Source organism: Labeo rohita, chromosome 6 (assembly GCF_022985175.1).
Source record: "Labeo rohita strain BAU-BD-2019 chromosome 6, IGBB_LRoh.1.0, whole genome shotgun sequence".
NCBI lineage: Eukaryota > Metazoa > Chordata > Actinopteri > Cypriniformes > Cyprinidae > Labeo > Labeo rohita.
Window position 1 is genome coordinate 11,882,363 of NC_066874.1, and position 24,314 is coordinate 11,906,676.

Sequence of the window (24,314 nt, forward strand, 5' to 3'; positions counted from 1 at the left end):
GTCGTGTAAAGTTGTTGTGGTAAAAATATTAGTCTTGTAGTATCACCCTGACTTTCTGTTGTACTTTCTGTTGTCATAGTTAGGAATTAGCTTACTTTATAAAATCCCTATTTTTATAGACATGTACATATTTAGGAATGTTATTCATGGGTAGACATTAAAAACACAAAGCATTACAAGATATTTATTACTCAAAACAGGTAAAAGACTGCATGAAAAAGTGCATGTGTTAAAAGTTATGTTGGCAAGCATGGAAGCAAATACCTGTCCTGCTTTTTGTACTTCATGAATTTAGTGCCTTTTGAGCCTGCCATGTGCAAGACAGTTATATTACAAAACATTGTAAACTGAACTGATAAAAGAACTGAGCAAATGTTTTTCCATTCTAATCAAAGTTGGATGTTTCTAATATAATAAATGTAGAGAAAGAGGCATTCAAAAAAATTCTGTGTGAAGTGTTAGCAACTCTACATTCTGTGTATTTGGTACATCTGGTTGTTGGCATTTTATGTATACAGTAAAATGTGTATGAACAGTTACAGTGTTATCAGAATATTATTAACAGCAGTTTTCCTCCACAGCAACCTCTACGTGTAGGGTCTTCTCTTCGAGTGGATGGAGTAAGCTTAACTTCAATACAGTTTAACTTCACTGTTTCTTATCGATTGATCCGCTCCCTAAAAAAATATGCATGCAATCATAGCATGTAGCTTTTCCTATTTAACCAAGGAGCTTCATATGTGGAATAATTTCTGATCCTATCAGCTCTAATACTGATGAAATAATGGTGTTTTACACTCCCTTGCTGTGTCCTTTTGTATGTAATTTCCTTGGCAGTGGTGTAACTATCTGCAGTTCAGGTAGACACAGTTGGGCCCGCAACAACCAGGCCCTTTCGCATTGTTTTACATTCACATTCAGTCCTGGAAAAGGTTCTGATCAGTGGTGTAGTCCTAAAAGTTTTACTGTCAGGCAGTCCCTTAAAGTTAACACTCAGTACTAAGGGTGTAAAAATTCAGTCAGCTTACAATTATAATTATAATACCCTAAAATTAAAATGTTAGATGTAAAAAAAACTCTTCTTGTTACTGAAAAGAAAACTACTGGCCTTGTACACATTCCTCTTCTGAGTGTTTTTATCCCATTCTGTACAAACAATTCAAGTAGTGACAACAGCCTTTACTGAAAATCTGCATAGTGTGTATGAAGCTGTTTCTGTTCTTCAACTTCAACTGGATTTGATGAATTCTGTTAAATTTGGTTTGTCTGACTCAAAAAAAAAAAAAAAAAAAAAACATCCTGCCTTTTGTCATTTTGACCCAGAGAGGATTTTTTTTTTTCCCCGAAAATGCTACTTTATGTTATTGCATAGGGTTAAAACTTAGTGACTTTGCTCACAGAGGGAAGAACACCTTCCCAAAAAATGTGGCATAATTTTTGTATTTAAATTCAATGATTTCTTTCAGTTACAACAGGTTTTGTATTTTGTATTTTTGTTATTGAAAGGGCTACATGGTGCATACAAATTCCACTGAAAGTATATATTTTGACCCAAGTCTATCTCTCACCACCACAGTTTTACTACACCTTTTATAGAGCATACCTAGATATCTGCAAGGTTGGTAGTAACTGCTAATTACATATGAAAGTGAAACAAACAAAAAAAAAAAGACAGAAAGAAAAAGAAAAAAAACAGAGCAAGACATGTTTGATAAGTGCAGTTTCTGTCTTCTGACAGTCAACCCCATCTCATGAGAATTCTTAGGTCTATGTACAACCCTAGTGAAAAATAAATATGCTAAAATGTATTTAAAATATGTTTATTTCATGTTAAGTATACTACAAATACATTTACATATTATGTACTTAATAAAAATGCCCTACAATTGTACTTTTAGTATACTAAACTGGTATATTTAAAGTCTGCTAAATTGAAACAACTAATTTTGTACTTAATGCACTTTAATTGTGTGGAAGTAGTTTTTAAGTCCAACTAAAGATATAGTTAAGTATATTTGATCATGCTAAAGTGGAACTATTGCAAGTATACTTTAGGTACACTTGAAATATTTAGCATTTAAAGACAGATATTATTTAAATATCACACAATCCTCATCAATAGTGACATTAAAACATATTGTAAGCTTAATATTAAGAAATGTGCATTGTGCACAAGTAGTACTCCCAAAAAAAGTTTAATTACAACTTTTTTATAACTTTTATATCAGTAAGTCTCAAGCGATATGTCAGTAAATATGTTATTAGGCTTTAACTACACTTAGTATAAAATAAATGGATTTAAATCTATTATTATTATTTTTTTTTTATTAGGCAAGTGTGCAGTTTTATATGAATCTGTATGATTTTTGTTTTTGTAGGGAAATGTGACCATGAGTGTTATCCCCTAAACCTATAAGGGAACAGATTGAACAAGAACATGATAGTTGAGTGTGTACTTCTGAAGCAGCAAAATAAATAGGTGTATCAAAGGTATAAGCAAAGCTTAATCATTAGAAGTCACTGTATACAAACTGCGCTGGAAAAAAATAAGCATATGGCCCCAATTACACCACTGGTCTCGATATTATGAACGTAATATAACATATGCATCAGAGCATCTGTGAGTGGCTTTATGTATCCCATCTATGGTGGCTACATTCAGTGTTAGAAATTCTACAAAATGAACATTAGTTTATTAAGAATTCCACCTCTAAAACATACTTTAATATTTAAAGAAGCCTAACTGAACAATTATAATTGTGATTGTATAATTCTTTACCTCAGATTTGAGTTTAAAATGCAACTTTTAAAAATAATTAAACAGATAGTGGTGGGAATCCCAAAAAATGTTTTTGAACAAATGCCTATATAGTCCTAGTTACGCCACTGAGTCCTACAATCCTTTCCCAGTTAAAGCACAGCCTCATACTTCCAACCTAATGAGTTTTTGTAAACTCATTTTTGTAACTTTTGTTGCAAAGTTAAGATGATGTGGCCCACAGTCATAATAAAAGCATATTTTCTAGTATCTATGCCTGGCATCTCATGTAGGAACACTGATTAGAAACTGATCCTGAGCGACATTTGGAAATTCTAGTTATACTAAATTTAAGAAAGGGGTATAATTAGGTGCAAGTTTATAGTTGTAGTTATACAATTAGGTGCATTGCCACAAAGTTAAATGTTTCATATGCAGATTATTAGTGATTTTATAATTTTTTTTTTTATTGTATATGGCAAATCATTGTTTGTGTAATCCATCTTTACATTGCTGTAAATTACATTCACTCCCAAATCCCACAATGATTTATTGTGACTCATGTGTGTAATCTAAAGCTAAATTGGCTGGTGCTTCAACATGAGTCATCAGAAAGTGCTATTATTAAAACAATAAAGAAGACAGTGAACTTCCATAGAGGTTCTGTCCAATAAATATCTGTGTATGTTTGTGGGATACTTTCACGTAGCCATAAAATATTTGTCATTTACTAAAAACAACAACAACAATAACTTTGACAGTATTTTCAGAATAGAAAAAGGTAGCATTCAAAGTAGCATTCATTAGGGAAGTGGTTCCCAAATTAAGTTCTGGGGTACATGCATAAACACAGATTTGATCTTGGAGTATGCGTACACTATAATCCATCCCAATGTTCAGATTTATAAAAATGTCTTATGTCAGCATCTAAGCAGACATACGCACTTTTTTGGTGTCCGATTTGGAAATTTAAGCAATTCTTGCTGCTTGCCATTCTCAGGTAAAGGGTTTAGACATTGACTGATACTGTATTATGTGTTAATGACATTAGTTAGGTGGTGTTTACAAGGTGAAGATCCGAAAAAATTCAGCTGTGTACAATTTAGAGATCATTTACGTTATGTAAATTTTACATCTAAAAGAGAGGTGTACACACTTTTTTTGTGCATATGTTCAATGGGCCTTATTCGTGAAACTATTAAACTATGGGTAAACTAAACTAAATATATGAGTAAACTCTGAGTAATTTGCACGTAAAACAGACCTTCCTGAAAACTCTCCTCCAGATTCACAAACACTTCGTAAATGTTCGATTTCATAGTTAAACGTGTATGTTAATGAATTCCAATCATTCGTAAATAGGGAGCTTGTGCACACTCATTCACAATTAGCATAATCCCTGCCTATCAGTGTTGCCAACTTCTTTCAATGGAAAGTAGCTAAACCCCGCCTGAAAAGTCACTAAATGTTGCTAAATGACGAATATGCTAATTAGCATATTCAAGATGTTAGTGTGTCTTGCCTCTCTGTGTTCACATACTGTCTTTTAATGCAGCCAAATTCTCAATAAAACGGTTTTAATTGATATATATTTTACTATTTCTGTTGTTAGACAACGGGATGAATATGAAATAGCGACTGAAACGCAGCACATTAAGACTAAATAAGCAGCTCTCCAAGATATTAATCTGCACTAAATCCTGATTCATAATCACAACACTGTCTAATGAAATCAAAAACACATATAATTAAAACAATGGCTATGCTGTGACTTCAGATATACTTGCATGTAAAATAGTTAGAAGCAACAGAATATCTTTTTTTAATTGAAAGTGCTTCTCTGCCATTTGCTGAACAGAGCAGATGCAGAGAGAGAGAGAGGTGCACAGCTTGGGAAAGCAAGACCTTGCACTTGTGCAGCAGTACTGGAGAGTCTCAGAAACTAAGCAAGGTTTGTCCAAGAATTTGCTAGATTTGTTGCTAGGCGCTTTTTTGGAAAAAAGTCGCTAAGGAGGTCTGAAAAGTCGCTAAATCTAGCGACGAAGCCGCTAAGTTGGCAACACTGAAAAAATATACGTCAGAACAGCTTTACAAAGGATTTAAAAAAAATTTGTTCTGCTCGTGTTTAATGAATGAGGCCCATTGTCTGAACCCTATCTTCAGATTTCGAGAAATTAAGATCAAATGTAGGATGGTTTCTACACAACATTTTCTATGTCTCTTATCTGACGCACTTAGTTCAGTTAATGAAGCTCTCTCTTAACAAGTCGATGATGTGAGCTAGGTGTTAGATAAGGAAGACATACAACATGTGCAGAGCAGTGAATTCCCAAGCTCAAGTTTTTCAACAGTGATCCTAGCCTTGTAGGCAGTTTGTCATCTGTGAAATTGCCCATAGCTGACTTGTTTTGGTATTCCCATTTGGTTACCTGTTAAGTGCTTTGTCTACATGTTTTGTTGGTTCCTGAATTTTTCACCTGTTCTTTGACTGCTTTTTTGGCGAGTTCACATTTGTTTGCCTGCATTGCTGCCTAGCAAATACCCATTGCCAGCTCTGTTTATCTGCCAGTGTCTTTCTGTTTGCCTTTTTCTGGATAATTTTAATTAAAGCCCATGAACAGACCATCTGCTAGTGATTCCTCATTCAAACAATGCATTACAATCTAGCCAGCCTCGAATCATCTGAAGGTGTTCAGCTGTGGATCAGCAAGGTGCACTTTTGGGAAGACAAGTCTCAGACAGATACAGCCCTCCCGCATCCAGCCACTTAAGCTTGATCAGGGTAACCTTGCTGTAAGCCCTGTCTTCTTTGGTCTCATCAGATCTTGAACCCTCCACATATGCTAGTTATCCTAACAGCTGTTGCTGATTCTTTTCCCAGTGTTTGTATCTCCTAGCCTTCCAGTTTTTTTTTTTTTTTTTTTTTTTTTTTTTTTTTTTTGCTGAATTCTCCAGGGAGATGAAGAAGTATTATCATTCAGTCTATGGCAGGGAATATAGGTCTATACCATATTGAACTTGAGTCTGCATGGACTGTTGTTGGAAATAAAGGGTGTGATCTAACACCGTAATTGAGGCTGATTGTGTTGTGGCAGGCTGAGTCATTATTCAGCAGCATGTCCGGTAAAAGCTGATGCTTGTCAGTAGCTACGATTCTACTGATGTGTGCAACACTGCTTTCTAACTCCCACATGCTCTGCATTCTTCTCCCAGCAACACTGCACTGGAGTGCTTGAAGTCACCAGCTGTTGGTTTTTTCAATTCTGGGGCTAATGAGAACCTTCTTTACACTGCACTGGCAGATAAGTATGGGCTACCTGTTACTGAGTTAAGCTCCCCTCTAAGTTCCAGAGCCCTCAGTGGTCAGTGCCAGGCTTAATCTCCTAGTCCAAAGGTTTTCAAAGAAGAGTATTCCCTAGAGTGTTTTTTAAACCACTGCACATTTTGTAGTACTCCTTCATCTAACAAACCTGATTCAGCGCATCAGTTCATTAGTAGAAGCTGCAAGAATGGAATTGGGTATGTCTGATAAGGAAGGAATGTGGAAAAATGTGCAGTGCTGGGGGGTAGGGCTGCAACGATTAATCGAACGATGTCGTGAGGCGCGTTTAGTCAATGAAGCCGGTACTTTGATTAGTATTAAAGCTCCATCACGTGCGTTCCGTACACAGAGCAAGTAATACACAGAGCCGTAAAGCACTGACAAGCTACGCCAAAATCGCGCTCAAAATCGAATTCGATTTTGCGCACGATTTGGCGTAGCTTGTCAGTGCTTTACGGCTCTGTGTATTACTTGCCGCTCCAGCTGAACGCACGTGATGGAGCTTTACCACTAATCAAAGTACTGGCTTCATTGACTAAACGCGCCTCACGACATCGTTCGATTAATCGTTGCAGCCCTACTGGGGGGCCTTCAGGACTGGTTAAAAAAAAAACCCTGTCCTAGGCAACCACTCCAGGGAATGCTTTCCTTTCTAGTAACCACTGAAAGGGATTTACTTTTTGTTTTATTCATCTCAGCACAGCCTCATGGTTGCCTCTTTAGTTGCGGAGTCATGAAAAAAAAATTCTCAGTAGTCAACCTAATCCAGGGGTGTCCCATCTTGCTCTAAGCAGCTCCAGTAGACTTGCCTGGAAGTTTCTAGAGTCTGAAGACCTTGATTAGCTGATTAGCTTTAATTAGCATTAGAGCTAAACTCTGCATGACAGTGGCCCTCATGACAGTAGCCAGGTTTCTTCTTCATTGGCAAGGGGGATATCTCTGAGTGACCATGTTTTGACTCCTATGGGCTCATGTCTTCTGCTCTAGGACTGCATTTACAAAGCTGGATACATACTACCTGGTCCGTATTCAAGATTCATTACTTAGTAATGCCCTTTGGTTTAACCAATGTCTCAGTTGTCTTCCAGGGACTAGTCAACAATGGTTCAGGACTTCAACTTTGTCTAACAGTGTCTAACTCTCGTACTGGGGACCCCACTGCACATTTTATTTATATCATGTCTACCTTATCTGACAGACCAAGTTCAGTTCATGCAGCTCTCTGTTAAGAAGCTGATTATTTATCAGTTGTGCTTTGTGCCCCTGGGTTGGAATTAAGAACCACTAGTCTATAATAATTAATAGCATCCTCCCTGTTTGGCTTTATATCTGGTTGGTGCCACTTTTGGGATTTATCATCCTGCCAGAGTGTTCAGATGGATTCAACAAATACTTGGGTATGCCAACTTTTTACCAAAGTTTGTCTGGAACTACAATCAGGTGCAGGTGACAAGTAATTCCTGCTATCTGTCTACATGATAAAGAAACAATGACATTGAAAATCAGAAACTGTTGGCTGTTAAGTTGACTTTAGAGGAATTATGACTGGATGGAGTGATCAGAGGTTTTGTTCTTGGTGTGAATCAACTACAAAAACCTAGAATACATCCAAGCAGTCAAGTGTTGAGCTCCCGTCAGACCAGACAGACATTGTTCTATGGTTGCTTCAAGTTTTCCCGTTCTTACTGCATACACACGTCTGATGGCTATCCTTTTTCCTGCTGTCTTCCTGCACAAGGATTTGGTTTGGTCTTGCTTTGTTTGTGGCACATCCAGATCCAGGTTTAGAGAGCTCTCCAGTTCTCTTCTTTTGGACATTCTTTTTTGCTTTATTCTGTATGTTAGCTTTTTTATTTAAAGTCTCTGAACTAGCCCTGCATCTGCTAGTGGATTGCTAATTCAATCATAATATTCATCAGCAGCAGAACCTGTTATAGAGTAATAATGCATATACATGCACTGACATTCAGCAGCCATTTTGATTTATTAAAGAAAAAAATCTCTTTATGTTCCAGGACTCAAACCAGAGACTTCTTGCATTTGCAAGCAAAAATATTACCCCATCGCACCTACAAATTCTCACCCCAGGATGGTATCCTAGTAATGCCACTGTCCGTTTTCTGCAAATATATCTAGTTTCCCGAGTTTAAAGGAGAAGTTCACTTCCAGAACAAAATTTTACAGATAATTTACTCACCCCCTTGTCATTCAAGATCTTAATGTCATTCTTTCTTCAGTCATAAAGAAATTATGTTTCTTGAGGAACACATTTCAGGAATGTTCTCCATGTAGTGGACGTCTATGGTGCCCACGATTTTGAACTTCCAAAATGCAGTTTAAATGCAGCTTCAAAGGACCCTAAAATGATCCCAGCCAAGGAAGAAGGGTTTTATCTAGCGAAACAATCGGTTATTTTCTTAAAAAAAAAAAAAAAAAAAAAAAAAAAAAAAAAAAGTATAATTTACAAATTCTTGTCTTGTTCAGCTCTGCGATGCACATGCAAACTCTGTGTTATCAAGGTGAATGCAGTTTAAAAAACTCACATCTCATTTTCTCCTTTAACTTTAAAATCGCCCTACATCGCTGTTTTAACTTTTTTTTGTGAAGGGTGTTTGACCCTCCTTGCACGTTCACTTTGTAAACACTGGGTCGGTTCTTCTGTAGCAATGTAGGACGATTTTGAAGTTACAGGAGAAAATGAGATGTGAGTTTTTCGACATACCCTAACTGTGCTGACCCTGATTACACAGAGCATTTGAGGTTTAAAAGTATATAAATTGTACATTTTTTAAGAAAATAAGTGATCGTTTCACTAGATAAGACCCTTCTTCCTCAGTTAGAGCCCTTTGAAGCTGCATTTAAAATGCATTTTGGAAGTTCAGAATCGCAGGCACCATAGAAGTCCACTATATGGAGTGAATTCCTGAAATGTTTTTCTCAAGAAACATAATTTTTTTTACGACTGAAAAAAGAAGACACGAACATCTTGGATGACAAGAGGGTGAGTAAATTGTCTGTAAATTTTTGTTCTGTAAGCAAAGTTCTCCTTTAAGGCAGAGATTTGTTTGACTTGTTGTCTATACTTTAAAAATCTCTCTCCATTTAAGATCAAAGCCCTGGACTTTCTCATCTGGATGTTCTGCAAGCTAAAAATGTCAGCCTAAGAGCTCAAGATCAATGATTTTTGGGAATCACTTAATGGAGACAGAACCAGAACATTGGTATTCCTATAGGACTGGAAAGGCAAAACCTTGTTGCTTTCATATCCTCCTTCATTAACAGTTTAGTGCTTTCCCAAAACCAGTAAAGATCAACAGTGATTGGATAACATTATGTAGGTCAAATATCATAGCTGTACTTGTTCAACCCCATAATTTCCCAAAGTTTTTATTTGATTTTGAAAGATTTTGTAATTTATTGTAATGATATGAAAACTAACATACATATCAAAGGATTATTGCATCCTGCCAAACTAGAACAAGAACAAGAAGATAGAACAAGAAGATTTTGTAATATTGTTTTAAACAATATTGTTTGAAGATTTTACTAGGGAAAATGAGACTACACACCATCTTGCCCTATGTACAAATAACTTCTAAAATGTTTACTGCGTGTGCTCTAAAATATATTTTCTTCAGTATAGATGAGGTGTATAATAAAAGAAAACTGATGTTATTAAATATGGCAAATAACAGTTAAATTAAACAACACAACTAACAGACATTTTTAACCTCTAAAGCTAAACTTAATTTTAAAACCAGCAGTAATCTTTAGAAAAGACCACAGAACTTTCCCATGCATTTAAGCCACTTACAATGCATTTAAGGTTCATTCTATCATTCTGTTATTTTGCACGTTCCCTGGAAGTCATTGATAATGCCATGCTCTACCATTAGAGCTACCACAAAAATATATAGGCTGCAACAAAATACTTTCTCTTCAGGCAGCTCATTTTCACTCAATACGCGCATTATTCCAAAGGTTATGAGGCTCTATGACAGATTTGTGAGATGAACACGGTAAGCTGCTATTCAGTGAAATCTCTCCCTCTAATCTTCATTTGTCTCAATAACAGCAGAAGTCATAGTGATTTAGTGGCCACTAGTGGTCAGTTCAGCTAGAAGCTGCATTGATTTCTACCTGCAATAACTTTTTTGTTTTGCACAAAACATATGTAGGGTCAAATATTTCTCATGAGACAAAGTAGGATGCTTGAGTAGCTCTTAAGTTGGATAGACTGTACTTTTACCACATTTACAGACATATTATATGTCTGTAAGCTATAAATGCATTGTTTATTTAAAAACAATTTAGTCTCTCTTAGGTTGGTTTTCACATGTTCTTCAAAATACAAATGCCAAAGAGGGTCCAAAGTGGGTTGGGAGGTAGGAGGATGTATTATTTGTCTGAATGAAACCTTTCCCTTCCTTTGTCAATCTGTGCTGATCTAGGCTATGCTATACTACTCCTGTCATCTATTCCCTGGTTCCTCCTTTGCTTGAATGTCCCCAGACAACTAAACAACTAAAAATGAATATGGCGAAAAACAAAACTGCATATTGATTACTGAGTGTAGTCATGACTGATTGCTGCTTATTACTTTTATGCCGTAGGAATTCCAGAGGTTTGAATTATGTTGGGTTGTGATGTTTACCAAAGTGATGTTTGCTTAATTATGTATACATGTAAGTAATCCATGAAGAAATTAATGGTATATTTCACCCCAAAATGATAATGTCATCTTTACTTACCCTGATATCATTTCAGACCTGTATGACTTTCTTTCTTCTGTGGAACACAAAAGAAGATATTTCAAAGACTGTTGATAACCAAACCGCTCTGTGACCATGGACGTCCATTGTGTGGACAAAGAAACACACAGAAACACAAAGAAACAAAGACATTTCTGAGATCTTTTCTTATCTTTCACAGAAGAAAGTCAGTCATAAAGTCTTGAAAAGACATCAAGTAAATGACAGAATTTTCACTTTTGATCAACTATTCCTGTAAATCATAGTCAATTCTGATTAAGGTCTGTACTGCTCTTTGTATAATTTTTTTTCCTCCCTGTTTATTGTCTATTTTAGATTGAGATCCGGGATACGAAGGACCCTCGATTCGCTGTCCAGCGGTTTCCGTGAGGAGACAGTATCCTCCCTCCTTTATCTTCTACCCCATCCCTCTCTCCTTGTCCTCAGGCCTGTGTCTCTAAACTCAGTCAGGATGCTGCTAGTTCAGCTCTTTGTAATATAGAAAAAGACTGGAGTACACTTCAAGAAGAGAACATATTCAACATACACCTATTTAAAAACCATGAGAATTTAAAACCAATAAAAAGAAGAAAAGATCAGCTTTACATAAACCAACAACTCTGGGAAAGTAACAAGTTACACATATTACTACTGTTATTTAATAATGCTTTGATGACAATTATGATGATAGTCATGATTATGCTTGCAACAGCGATATTATGTTCAGACTTTCATATTTTATCTAAAATGGGGAACATATTTCTAGCTTTAAGAAAATATAATGAATCAATGCATATGTACAAGAGATTGGGTGCTACTCTGGACACGCAGATGAAAAGGAAAAACATCAAGCCAAAAATTTAAATAAAACAAAAAAGAAAAAAAAAAAGAAAAAAAGAAACATTTTGTACAGCACAAGATGTAATTTTGAAGACCATCTTTTTCTGACAAATTTTGAATTCCCCTCTTTGTACATGTGGTCAGCAATCAGAGTTAATTGATTAATTAAATAGTTAATTTGTAAATTCTATATTTATATGGATACAGGGTACAGCCATTAAGCATTTATTCACCCACATCATATTCCTTCTACAAACTGGAGTGGATTTATCAGATTTATTATTTGATCTCAGTTCACCTGAAGGTACCAATAATCATTCTATGACTGTGCAGCAGAAAAGACTAACAACAGTTCTATCCCACAGACATTTAATTTGGCATGCAAATCTCTTCTTACATTTCTTTTTTACAGACACGTCCTCTCTTGATATTTCCTTTTTCATCAAACCTTTTAGACAGAGTGAGATGCATTTATCAATAGTGATTAGCACATGAACATTCTTCGGACTCTGTTACATGAATTTCATAATTAATCATTTTGTGCATCTTTTCATTGTCATTAGACCAAGATGAAATTTTGTTTTGTTGTTTTCATTAATCATTTGTCTTGAGGAAAAGCCCTGCATGCTGCATTTTACTCAGGCCCAACATGTTCTTATCTGCCATCGCCCACATTAGAGCACAGTGGTACAGCACAAAGATATCCGTAACACATCTAGGTGACTACTGAGACTTGGTACACAGTCATGAAAATGACTACCTCTGTGTTTCCAAGGCAAGATGTGTAGCACAATTATTCACACAATTTCTAGGCATAAACTCACCATACATTCAATGGACTGATGTGACTTCATATGCAAAATGCAACAACCAATTCTCATAATGATATCAACAGTACCAGTTCCATATTAATATTTTGTTATAAATTTCTTAAATATCTGCACCACGGTGTACCATTCAAACTAAATCTGAACTTGTGTGCAAAATCAATATTGGTCGAAGGTTTTACTTTGTTCCAATTGTGTTTTTACCAACATCTCCCTCCACTTTCTTGTAATGGCATGATTTCGGCTAAGTGGCAGGAACTAACACAGACCAGCATGGTGTACTGGACACCACCAGTTAGGATCATCTCAAGAGGAAAGCCCTATTGGGGGTAGGTCTGGCCCCTTGTCTACAGCCCCTTGACTGGTGGATTTCAGAGATGACATGAGAAGGACTCAGAGCTGAAAATAAAATGTGACGTACTCCATGGTGCTTAAACCCTCCTCACCCTTAGATAAAGACTGCTTTGCTGCTCCCCATCTACCTCAGCCTTGAACCCCTCCTACTCTATTTTCTTGATATGCTCCGCTGGGAGACAAGCTAGAGATGAATGCTGAGATCAGACGGAGAGTGGGGGTATGAGGAGCAGGAAGAATAGACTGCATTGGACTTTGAGACTAATGGGTTTCTATTTCATTATCTTAAAATACAGCTTCTTCATAAACTCCCTGCATCCCATCACTTACCTACACTACCGGTAAAAGGTTAGGGAATGCTAAGACATTTTTTGTTTGTTTTAAGGAACTTATTCACCTAGGATGCATGAAATTGATCAGAAATCAGTGTAAAGACATTTACAATGTTACAAATGCTGTATTTCATACAGCTGTATTATAAAGGCGGCATTATTCAAACTCTGTTTATCAAAGAGTCTTACATGTGCAGCATGGATTCAAGCAGCTTATTTCTGCAGCAAGTGTTTTGGCTTGTAGGGCACTTGAAACTTAAATTCATCCATCTGTAATACCTTTTAAAAATAATAATAACAATAGTAATTTACAGTTCATTCTTTATGTTTTCATGCCTATTTAAGCACTTTCTTCTGCCAGAGTCATTTAAAGGCCAAACAGCATGTTGAAGCTGGACCTTATTGTGTACTATTCATTGAAGGTTCTAGCTGAGATGTCTTTTTCTCAAACTAGAGATGAGTTTTGCATCTGGGCTGTCCACTTCTCTCTATGTGGTAGTTAGATCCAGTTTGCTTTCTTTTAAGACAATAATAGACTGATGTTTCTAGAAAAATGTTTGTTTTTGCCCATTTTTCAAACCAAATAATTGCCTGAAATGTCATTAAGCTGCAAAATTATTTGTGCTAATAATATGAAAGGTTTTGTGATTACAAAACAGGCACATTCAAGGGAATTCTTAAAGACTTTATAACAAAAGGTTTTCTTAACTGGAACAATGGCTTCTGAAAATAGTGCTTTGTCATCACTGCTTAAATTACCAGTTAAGAAACCGGTTATTTTCAGTTATTATATAAAAGTTTAATTGCATTTTGTTTTGATTGATTCTTTCAAAAACAGAAAAATGTCTTGGTTTTGCCAAACTTGGTAGTGTATTTCTATATCCATCATCCATTCACATTTCATTCTGTACAGTACATCATACATTCAAAGAAATTCATAGCCCAGGTAAAACTAAAAGAAAAACATATTTAATGGTAAATTCAACCTGGGTGCACTGTGCTGTTCAATCTTTATTTGACATGAAAATCACAAAGCATAGACTCACATACACACCCCCAATGACAGCTAGTTATTTCTGAAAATTTGGCCACCTCAGGGGCAGTGTATTTCTGCAGTATTGAATATAATTTCTTTTTAAAGCCATTTAAATTCTTTGTTTGTCTTCATGCCTGTAGCCTGCACTGAGCAAGGGTTATGGCATAGTAACTTTAATTTATTCAAGATAATATGTTGCAATTCCAGATCCATCCACCTTGCACTATATATAATGGGTTGTGAAAATTCATTGAACGTTACCATAACCATTTCCCAGCTGTTTTTACAAATTAACTGATTTATGCAACATATTTTCATCTTGACACAGTGTAGATATAGAAAGAAAATTTTTTGAGAGGAATGTACTGGACTGCCAGTATTCTGATCATAGTGTAAAACTAATTTGATATTTACGTGTTGGTCTTAGCTGTTATCTTCATTACTACACAACATTCAGTTAATCTCATGTGAAACAACATTGTCATCCAACATCCGGTCATTGATATTTAAATTTTAAAAACAAGCTTTGGTAGGCCCATGTTACTGAAGGCTTAGTAGTGTTTCATTTATTTTTCGTTTATTATTTTTCATTTTTGCTTTATCTTCTGTCTTGCAACACTTTTTTTATTGATCTACAATTTAAAAATAGAAATAAAAATAAAAAGCAAAAAAAGAATAAAACGTGCCAAAATTAAAGAACAAGACTACTGTGGAAAGATATGACAAGGTTGATTTCTGAAGTTCACATTGTCTTTTCTTGTGCTTCACGTGTTTAATGCCTCTCTTTTGAAGATTATTGCTTTTTGCTCTAGTTGTAAATGTTTTCCCCCTCTGATCTTTCTGGAATGCTGTAACTTCTAAATTAAACAAACATGTATAAAAATATTTCTGCAAGTCATAGGGGAGTGCAACATAACTGACATCGTCACCATCACTGAAACATTGTTGGTGTTGTTGTTTAAAATATTAAAAAACAAAAAACATGTATCAGTACCATGTTATGGGTTTATTTTGGGGAAGGTACAAATTTTACTCGGGTATACAAAAAAAAAATGGTGTCAAGCAAAGCATGCATGCTTTAAAAAAAAAAATGGAAGGGAAATATTCCTGATTAAGATAAAAATTATCCTTATCTCAAATTCATGGCTGAACAACCTACTACCTAACATTTAACATACAACCTATTAAACATTATGTCGGTAAAATGGCCATCCTAACAATAACATCACATTTAACACTCAGTAAACTAGAAAAAAAAAAAAAAATGTTCACACACCTCATTTAATTGTTTTGATTCAGTATGAATTTGAGTGTGTTTATGTGCTATATTTAGCTGTATCTGAGCAAGAAAAATATGCTGGAAGCAGGCTTGCACATTACGTAACAATTATGAAAAAATGTTGTCTGTGTGTCCAGTCTGGCAATTGTCGGCAGAGAGCCACTTCCTGTAGAGCTGATTAACCGCACCAGGAGAATGAAGGGCTAGATCAAAAGAGCAAGGGATGATGAAAGAGAAAGGCTGGGCATTGGCAAGCACAGACAGGATGGGCCATGGCCAGAGTAGGTGCCAACATATCAGCAGGCATTAAACGACATCTTTGCTACTGCCAGGTGCAGCAAGCTGTGCCATGGAGAGAAACACCTCCACCCTGGGAGTAATTACAAGCTGGCTTCACTGGAAATCCACAAATGTTACGTTGGGTCACAAAATGATACATATTGTATTCCAGTACATCAAGCATTGCTATATGTTTCCTTTTATTGCTATTTTTAATTTGTCATACATAAACAGTTTCACATGAACCTATGAACACAAATATTAATGAATTTCATGAAATATAAACCAAAATGATACCGCTATTTTAACATAAAGATTTTTTTGTTTAATTCTGCTAACTAAGCTCATGAGACAAGTCGTGTTAAAATGATGTGAAATATGTCCAAAATAAGTCTTAGAATTTGATGATAATCCAGTAGTTCAGTATCGTGATCAAATTGTTTTGCAACAATACACTGTGATTTTCTCTTTCCATTGTTGACATTTGTGGCTGTTGTATATTAACATTCCATCACTAATATAAAAAAGCAAGCAATTAAATCAAAGCTCACCCATAGAGTAGGGGTGTAGGGGTGGTTATCAAACCAACAAAATTCTCTTGTTAATTCTGATGTCATGTGTTAAGTAGAAATGGGAGACAATTAAGATTGTAGAGAAACACTGGTTCTTTACAGGTTCTCTACTAATAGTTCTGTTGTTAAGAACCATTCCCTTCTCCTTTTCTGCTTGTTTTTTTGTTTGTTTGTTTGTTTTGTTGTTTTGTTTGAACGAGGAAAAAAAATCTTTCAAAGCCACCTCACACTTGAATCCTGGCAGCTCAACCATCCTATCAACAAACTCTTCACAAAACAGGTACACATGATATTCTTTTTAAATTGTAATTAATTTCATATAAAGAATAATTTAAATAGAACTTTCAAACCATTGTTCAGAAACAGGTTATGGAACCTGTAAAAAGTATTCTGTACCAACATAAAGGGTTGCTATTCTTTCAATGGCCATTTTACTTAAAATACCCTGAGAGAGTTTAGGTAATATTAATCTTCAAAATGAATTAAATGGTACATGTCTGCATGCAACTTATTTCTGTTGTTATGTTTCTTCTTACATTTCAGTGAACCACTGAACCATAATGTGCACAGTAAAAAGTTCTTTATTAGTGACTATCCTGAGCAATCCTGAACAATCTGTCACTGGAAAAACACATCGTGATATATGGTGCTTGCAAAAAAAAAAAAAAAAATCCTTTAGAATACATTTCAGGAACTTTCAGGAACCCAACCCTAAACTTAGCCCTTACTATAATACAAAAACAGTATTATTGTTGTGCAGTGTGACAAAAATAACGTTAGATTGATGTGCGCATGCCCAGTAGCCAGAGCTGTATCCCTTCTAGCCTAGTCTTGTAGTCTTTTTTTCCCCCAAGAATGGTGTAGTTACAGCATACCAGCAGGGTAGACTTTGACACCTAGGTCTAGACCACTGCAGAAGTGGCACATAGGTGGCACTGTGATATTTGTTGCTGATTTAAATAAGATTTAAAAACTCAGAGTGGAGTGAAAGTATGCTTATCCTGCTCTAAATTATGTTCTCAATAACAGAAAACCAATCAGTGGTTTGCGCATATGTATGTATACATGTATATTATTAAATAATGGGCAACAACAAGTATTTGTTTTCTTCCACAGGCCCACAGTATGACATGTTTTTTTGGACATTTGGACTTGTTTGTACATATTCTAGACTAGGGGTTCTCAGCTATGGTCCGTGAGATCCATTTTCCTGCAGATTTCAGCTCTAATCCTAATCAAATACACCTGAACAAGTTAATCAAGGTCTTTAAGATCACTAGAAAGTTACAGGCAGGTGAGTTTGATCAAGGTTGGAGCTAAACTGCAGAAAAATGAATCTCATGGGCCAGAGTTGAGTTTTTATTTTATTGTTTTAGTTTATGGTATGTTTTTTCCAAGGCAATAACAGACTTTCAAAAATACACCTACAGTGATAAATATGTGGAATGTAAGATGTGACAAGTATGCCTGGTAGGTAAATGACCAAGGAATATAATAAACATAACTAAATGTATGTTAAAATATTTTTGGAAAGGTTGGGTGAGTGATCACTGTAGGTTTATTTTTGAAAGTCTATTTGTAATTGCCCTGGGGAAAAGATACCATAAACTGAAAATAAAATTGTTTGCTGTGGAGCCTATTATAGACTTTTCAACAAAATGAGTATAAGGGCTTTTTTATGAATCTTTGCGATCACCTTTCCTAATAATGTGCTAGTTAGCAAGTTCAGGAGCTAAACGCAGCTAAATGTGGCTAAATGTGGCTAAAGTAAACAGGCTTGTCTCTCCACAGAGATCATTTGAATTTAAAGCAGCCACGACCAGAATGAGATGATTTTTGGCAAGGTAAAAAGGGTGTTGTTTTACACAACCATTGAGAATTTTTAACCGAAGTATATTGTAGACTTTTCATTAAAACCCTAAAGAATCATATCAACTTGTGGAAAATGGGCATCCGATGACCCCTTTTAACAGACAACTTGCCTTTATCTGACACTTACGAAAAACACCCTTGTCCTTATATATGCCCATAGTTCCTGCAATATGCCAGTGTAGATTTGGTGGGTGGTTAAGTGGTTGTGGAAGTGCTTGCAGAAGTAGTATCTTCAACTGATTCTTAAAAGTTCTGATGGTCTCAGATAAGATGAAGGTTTTGGAGATTGACTTCCTTGTTGTGAAGGATCAACCAGGTGTTGCTCATTGAGTGATCTGATCTGGCAAAAGGGAGTGTACATATAAAGTAGGGAAAGGAGGTAGGAAGGACCTGTTCCAGTGGTAGCCCTGAAAGCCAATCAAAACCTTAAATTTGATTCTGGCTACAACTGGTAGGTGTGCCGCAGATTGTGAAAGGAAGGAAGGTTCTGATATTTTCTGATGTTGTAAACTGTGAACCTACACAAGGGCCATTGTAATCTGATATAGATATATAAATTAACTACTAACATTCAGTTAGTACTGTTTAGCACTATTAACAGATTAATATATGTTATGAGTGTGATTGGGGTAACATTTTGCACATACATAGCAGTGATTGTGTAATAATCTTAACAGAACATTAGCCTGCACTCAGCTTGTTTACTTGTCCCACATTGTGGCTGAAATTTTCAACAAAGCAGGTATATTTTAACAATCTAGATGCTGCCAGAAACAAGTGAGTGCCACCAGAATACCAATGCTCCCCCAATGAGGTTGACCCAGAGCTGCTAAACATGCCATCAATATAGAGTTTGGTAACAGCACATTGGCATGCCAAACATATTTGTCATATTGTTAGAAAGGACTTAAATGTCTCATTATCCATTAAACTAAAACATGGCATCATAAATAATAAGCATTACATAGTTGTAATGAATACCTAAAGCATACCTTCACTTACCCATGGACTTTCCAGTAGTCCTCTTGAACTTCAGAGAGGCAATGGTATTGATTCTATCATTGAAAATGTACTTCATGAAAATGTACATTCCTTTTACACTTTTATTTTTAAACAATTGTTTGCAAAGAATTTTTTCTACGTCATACATCAGTCAGATGACTTCACTGCCTTTCACAAATTCTTTGCCAGAGCCTTGTGAGAGTAAAGTGTCCATCAAATGCACACTTCAGAATCTCATTGGAAGTAGTAAATCAATTTCATAAGTACTTTTCACCTGCTGTTTTATGAATACTGTGAATACGGACATACTACTCTTTTCACTTACTGTTTTTCACCTGCTGTATGGTAGGAAATTATGTGATTTCAGATGCAGCCCATAACCACCCAAACCCACATTTGTGGTCACTTGAGAGTGCATGCACATCACAGGTAAGTGTGCAAGGCTGTCCAAGGTAAGAAAAACAGTATTTCAGGTGTAAAATTAATTCTAAATGTGTCTAATTATTCATCATGTTCAGAAACTCACGTCTCCGGAGATCTTATAGGTTAGTTAACTTCCAGAACCAAAAATGACAGATTATTTACTCACCCCATTGTCATTCAAGATGTTCATGTCTTTCTTTCTTCAGTCGTAAAGTAATCGTTTTTTGAGGAAAACATTTCAGGAATTTTCTCCATAGTGGACTTCTATGGTGCCCGCAAGTTTGAGCTTCCAAAATGCAGTTTAAATGCAGCTTCAAAAGGCTCTAAACGACCCCAGCCGAGGAAGAAGGGTCTCTTTTTAAATAAATAAATATTTATACACTTTTTAACCACAAATGCTCATCTTGTCTAGCTCTACAATACGCATGTGTCTGGTTCAAGACAGGGTGTGTTGAGAAACTCCCATATCATTTTCTCCTCCAACTTCAAAATTATTCTACATCGCTGCTTTACTTTTTTTTTTTTTTTTTAAAGAGCATCTGATCTTCTTTGCATGTCACTTTGTAAACACTGGGTCGGAACTTCTGCAGCGATGTAGAACAATTATGAAGTTGGAGGAGAAAATGACATGAGAGTCATTAGAAATTCCATATAATGTGGTAGCAATATAGTGTTGTACATTTTATGGTGCATTTTGTAAAATATTTGTAACTCTTTTGTCACAAGTTTATTTTAAAATGCAAAGTATTAAGAATCAAAACGTGTAAAAGCCCACTAAAAAGTTTACTTGTATATTTACAACACTATGTTGCAAGACTCATAGGGTAATCCAAACGTCTGCACACACTTGTGGTCTTAATGCTTCCACAATTGGGACAAATACAGAAAATGCAAGCAGTGGTCAAGTGCAAAATCCACAAGTGTGGGTATAGGGACAGGCCCTTAACTCCTTGAGTAGGTGTCATTACCACTTTGTTCTGAGTGTATCCCTTCAGCTTTGTGACAGTGCCTTCTAGAGGTCACAAATCATAATGCTTAAATAAGCTTTTATATTTGAGTTCAATGACAAGTCTTGAATTACATTCCTTTACCTCTATTAAGGTCAATCACAAATGGCAAAAACTGTTAGTAGCATGCATCTCAGTCATTTTAGCGAACTACCTGTTCTTAACTTCAGATGTGCTCTATATGAAATGTCAATGCATGTTAATAGCAGACACTGAATTAATTCTGTGAAGACTTCTGTGTGTATATGTAGGCAGTAAAAGCTGCACGTAACCAGCAAAGTTTAAGCCCTTGTTTTGAGTGAGTAGGTGGTCTTTTATTGCTGTTCAAACACATTTGACTACATTAGCATTTAAACTAAGATTGCCATGTGGTCACATGCATTTTCTACCACCTTCAAATGAATGTAGACAGACTATTTTGGACCCCATTTATACCTGTGATATGATTACCCAAACTCACATATTAATAGCCAGTTTAAAATTTTTTCAAGGCCCACCATAGACCTTATTTTGCTACTACTCCATATGATGTTTAATGTTAAATGATATATTATCAATGAAAACAAACCAATTTTATCATTCACTCTGAGCTCTCTTCCCATGCAACCAATGTTCAGCAAATGCTAGTTTTAAAAATGTTCACAAACATTTTATTTAAAAAGCAAAATGTGATGCATTTTATGTCAAGAAAGGGGGAAGGGTTCAAATTAGGTAAAAAATAATAATAATACAACAAAAATATGTCTATGGATGCTAGAAAAGTGCCAAATGTTTGTGGGGTTAAGAAGAGGTGAGTCTCAATCAAAACCTTATCCCATAAACCCAACCCTAGACTGTTACAATGACACATAAAAGAAATATCATGCAGCAAATTTGGTGTACTATATTTCTCTGAGAACAGAATGACACTTCACCCAAGTACACATGATCATGTAGTTAAGGTGCTGGTAAATTTCAGATCACATAGTCTTTTGTTTTTTTTTTTTTTCCTTTTCAAGAGACATTCATATTAACCAGTGAACTAAGGCTTACCACATTAACCCGTCATCAATTCTAGATCTTTTCACATTAGGGCAATACAAAAACAGACATAATCTTTTCCATCGCTGGACCACGCTTGGGAAAAAAATTCACCAAGCAGACATCTTTGCTTCTCTAAATGCAACAGGGGCGTCGGTTTTGTTTGATGTGGGGTCAATATCCCACTACTGTGGTCATCATGGCACAACTCTTGGTGACCTCCAAGAGAGGTACAGCACTATGCCTATTCTGTTAAAAAAGGCTGTCCTGTGAGCAGCTTTTTGTAATTAAAAAAAGGGGAGAAACACTTAAATTTGAAAGACCACAGCAGCAGCAGCACACTTGCTTTGTCTTATTAACTGGTCAAACCATTTGGCCATAGCATTTCTTTCCTCTCTTCCTTTCTAAAATGGTGGTTGGAATGCAAGGACTGGTCAAGGAGAGAGAATGAAGTGAGAGAAATGAAGTATACACTTAGGATTAAAGGGCTCAGGAGGGTACACATACTTTTAACGGAGTATAAACAAAAACATTTCTGCAAATTCTTTTCGGCAAAGTCCTGTGCTTTGCGAGTCACAGAGAGGGTCTTTAACAATCATTGGAAACAAGTTAAAAAACAAAGTTTGAACTGACATTTGCATGTTTTTTTACCTTAAGAGGCAACCGTGATCACACTGGGAAACAAAATAAACAATTCAACTGGACCAACTGAAGCACCATAAGATCTGCTTGTCAAGTATTATATATCAAGTGAGTAGTGATTTCATGACACTAACAGGAGAATTCGACAGGCCCATCAGACCCTAACGATAGCTAGACACTGGAATGATTCAGAGTGAGGAAAAAAACTCACTGTTCACTAAAAATTGCTTTCATGTGCATTCAAAAACACTTTGCTCTGAGCCAAGCCTGCCATCCCTGAACACACTACACGACTGTTCTGATGACAACTACTGATAGAACTGAAAACAGGAGAGTGTACTCCGAGTCAAATGTGCAAAGCATCTTAAAGTAAGAGTGCCATTTCATAGTCATGATATTATTCATTTGACAAGAACGTTGAAAACTCATCTAAGATCAGCATGGTCACTTTTACTCTTAGATAAGTCTTAAACATGAGAACCCTACTTTTAGAGAAAAGGTTTTGTTTCACCACTGGTGCTTAACTCAGTAATACTTGCACCTCAGTGTGAACACATCATTGTAGCATTTGGGTGAATTTTCAAAATACATTTAAATCTGGTTATATACTCCAAACTAGTTACTTTAATGTTCCATTGATTTGATTGTTATGAAGTCCACACTAAGTTACATGTAACTGCAGAAATTCAGTTTTTGGAAAAAGATAAAAGGAACTGGGGAAAGTAAAGACAAAAAAAGTAGACCATCCATACAGAACTCAATACATCAGGTTCCCTCTAACAACGCATAGCTTCTCCACAGGTAAAAGCGAGGAGGATGTCACACACTTCTCTTTCTGACACACACACGCGCACGCACACACACACACACACACACACACACACACACACACACACACACACACACACACATATACGCACACTGTGGGTCCTAAAAGGACCCTGACTGTGTCCATACCCCTGAACCCTGTAAATTTCGTTGTGGATAGTGCTGTGCTCCAGAAGCTGTGAGATGTCTCGAGTTAGCCTGACTGGGTCTGTCTATTCTCTGGCTGTGCACTCTGGACGGCTGGGCCAGTCTAGAGCCATGAGCACCTTGTGTGTGTGGTACTGCAGCGCTGTCCATTTTAAGGTGGCCTCTGGTGGGTAGAGAGAGAGCAGCAGACAGGGTGCTGTCCAAGAGTTTAGCTTTAAGGCTTGAGGTGTCCATTCCACCTCCGCTGCTGCTGCTGTGAGGATGTGGCGCACACATTGTTGAGTCCACTGAGGAGATGGATACTGTAGAAGAGGACGGGCTTTCTTGGGTGAGTGGGCTGTGTGTGGGCAGCTTTGAAGGATAATATCCCGGCCCCCCAGAGCTGCAGTGGGGAGGAGAGGGGCTTACAGATGGACAGAATGGAGAAGAGGAGCTCTGCTGGTCGTAGGCTGGGCTTTCCGAATGCTGATGGGATTCTGGCTGGAGAGGCAGCATCTGCTGGATGTTCATTAAAAGACAGATTTAACATTCGGTTTCCACAAAAATATTAAACTACACAATTTTCAACACTTATAATATTAAAAAATGTTTCGTGAGCAGCATATTGAAATGTTCCTGAAAAACAGTATCACACTACAGCCTGGAGAAATGGCTGCTGGAAATTTAGCTTTACTATTACAGGAATAAAGTACAATTAAAAATATATTAATATTGAAAACAGTTATTTCAAATTGTATAATATTTCGTGATATTACTGTTTTTTTGATTGAATGCTTGAACACCAGTCTTGGTTAGCCTAAGAGACTAAGAAACAAAATCTTAATTATTCCAAACTTTTGATTTGTAGTCTATGAATTTCATGACATTTTCTAAATATTCTACATTCTACCTGATGTGGGTGAACAGAAGGACTCTTTAAGGGAGAGGCCAGAGATGAGCTTTGTAGATCAAACCTGTCCATCTCAACAGCATCTGACAAAAGACAAAGAATTAGTCAGAACCGAGTATGCTATCAGTAACCGA

General features: G+C 36.3%; 2 protein-coding genes across 10 annotated transcripts in view; one reads left to right on the forward strand and one right to left on the reverse strand.

Annotated features, from left to right (window-relative positions):
• The window catches only part of lhfpl4a (LHFPL tetraspan subfamily member 4a), a 43,963-nt gene extending 28,730 nt beyond the window's left edge, over nt 1-15,233 (forward strand). The window contains exons 4-5 of one of the 3 annotated variants that reach the window (XM_051112234.1): nt 582-620; nt 11,168-15,233. In XM_051112234.1, coding sequence (XP_050968191.1) covers nt 582-620; nt 11,168-11,221 — 93 coding nt within the window. In that variant the 3' untranslated portion in view covers nt 11,222-15,233. The remainder of the gene's footprint in view (nt 1-581; nt 621-11,167) is intronic. The other 2 variants (XM_051112236.1, XM_051112235.1) reach the window with 2 other exon arrangements.
• Nucleotides 1-24,314, reverse strand: part of setd5 (SET domain containing 5) — a 195,018-nt gene that overhangs the window by 140,147 nt on the left and 30,557 nt on the right. For 4 of the 7 annotated variants that reach the window (XM_051112226.1, XM_051112223.1, XM_051112224.1 and 1 more), the window contains 2 exons: nt 24,181-24,263; nt 21,624-23,789 (listed from right to left, as the gene is read on the reverse strand). In XM_051112226.1, coding sequence (XP_050968183.1) covers nt 23,247-23,789; nt 24,181-24,263 — 626 coding nt within the window. In that variant the 3' untranslated portion in view covers nt 21,624-23,246. Of the gene's footprint in view, nt 1-21,623; nt 23,790-24,046; nt 24,096-24,180; nt 24,264-24,314 lie in introns of those variants that run through there. The other 3 variants (XM_051112225.1, XM_051112220.1, XM_051112221.1) reach the window with 3 other exon arrangements.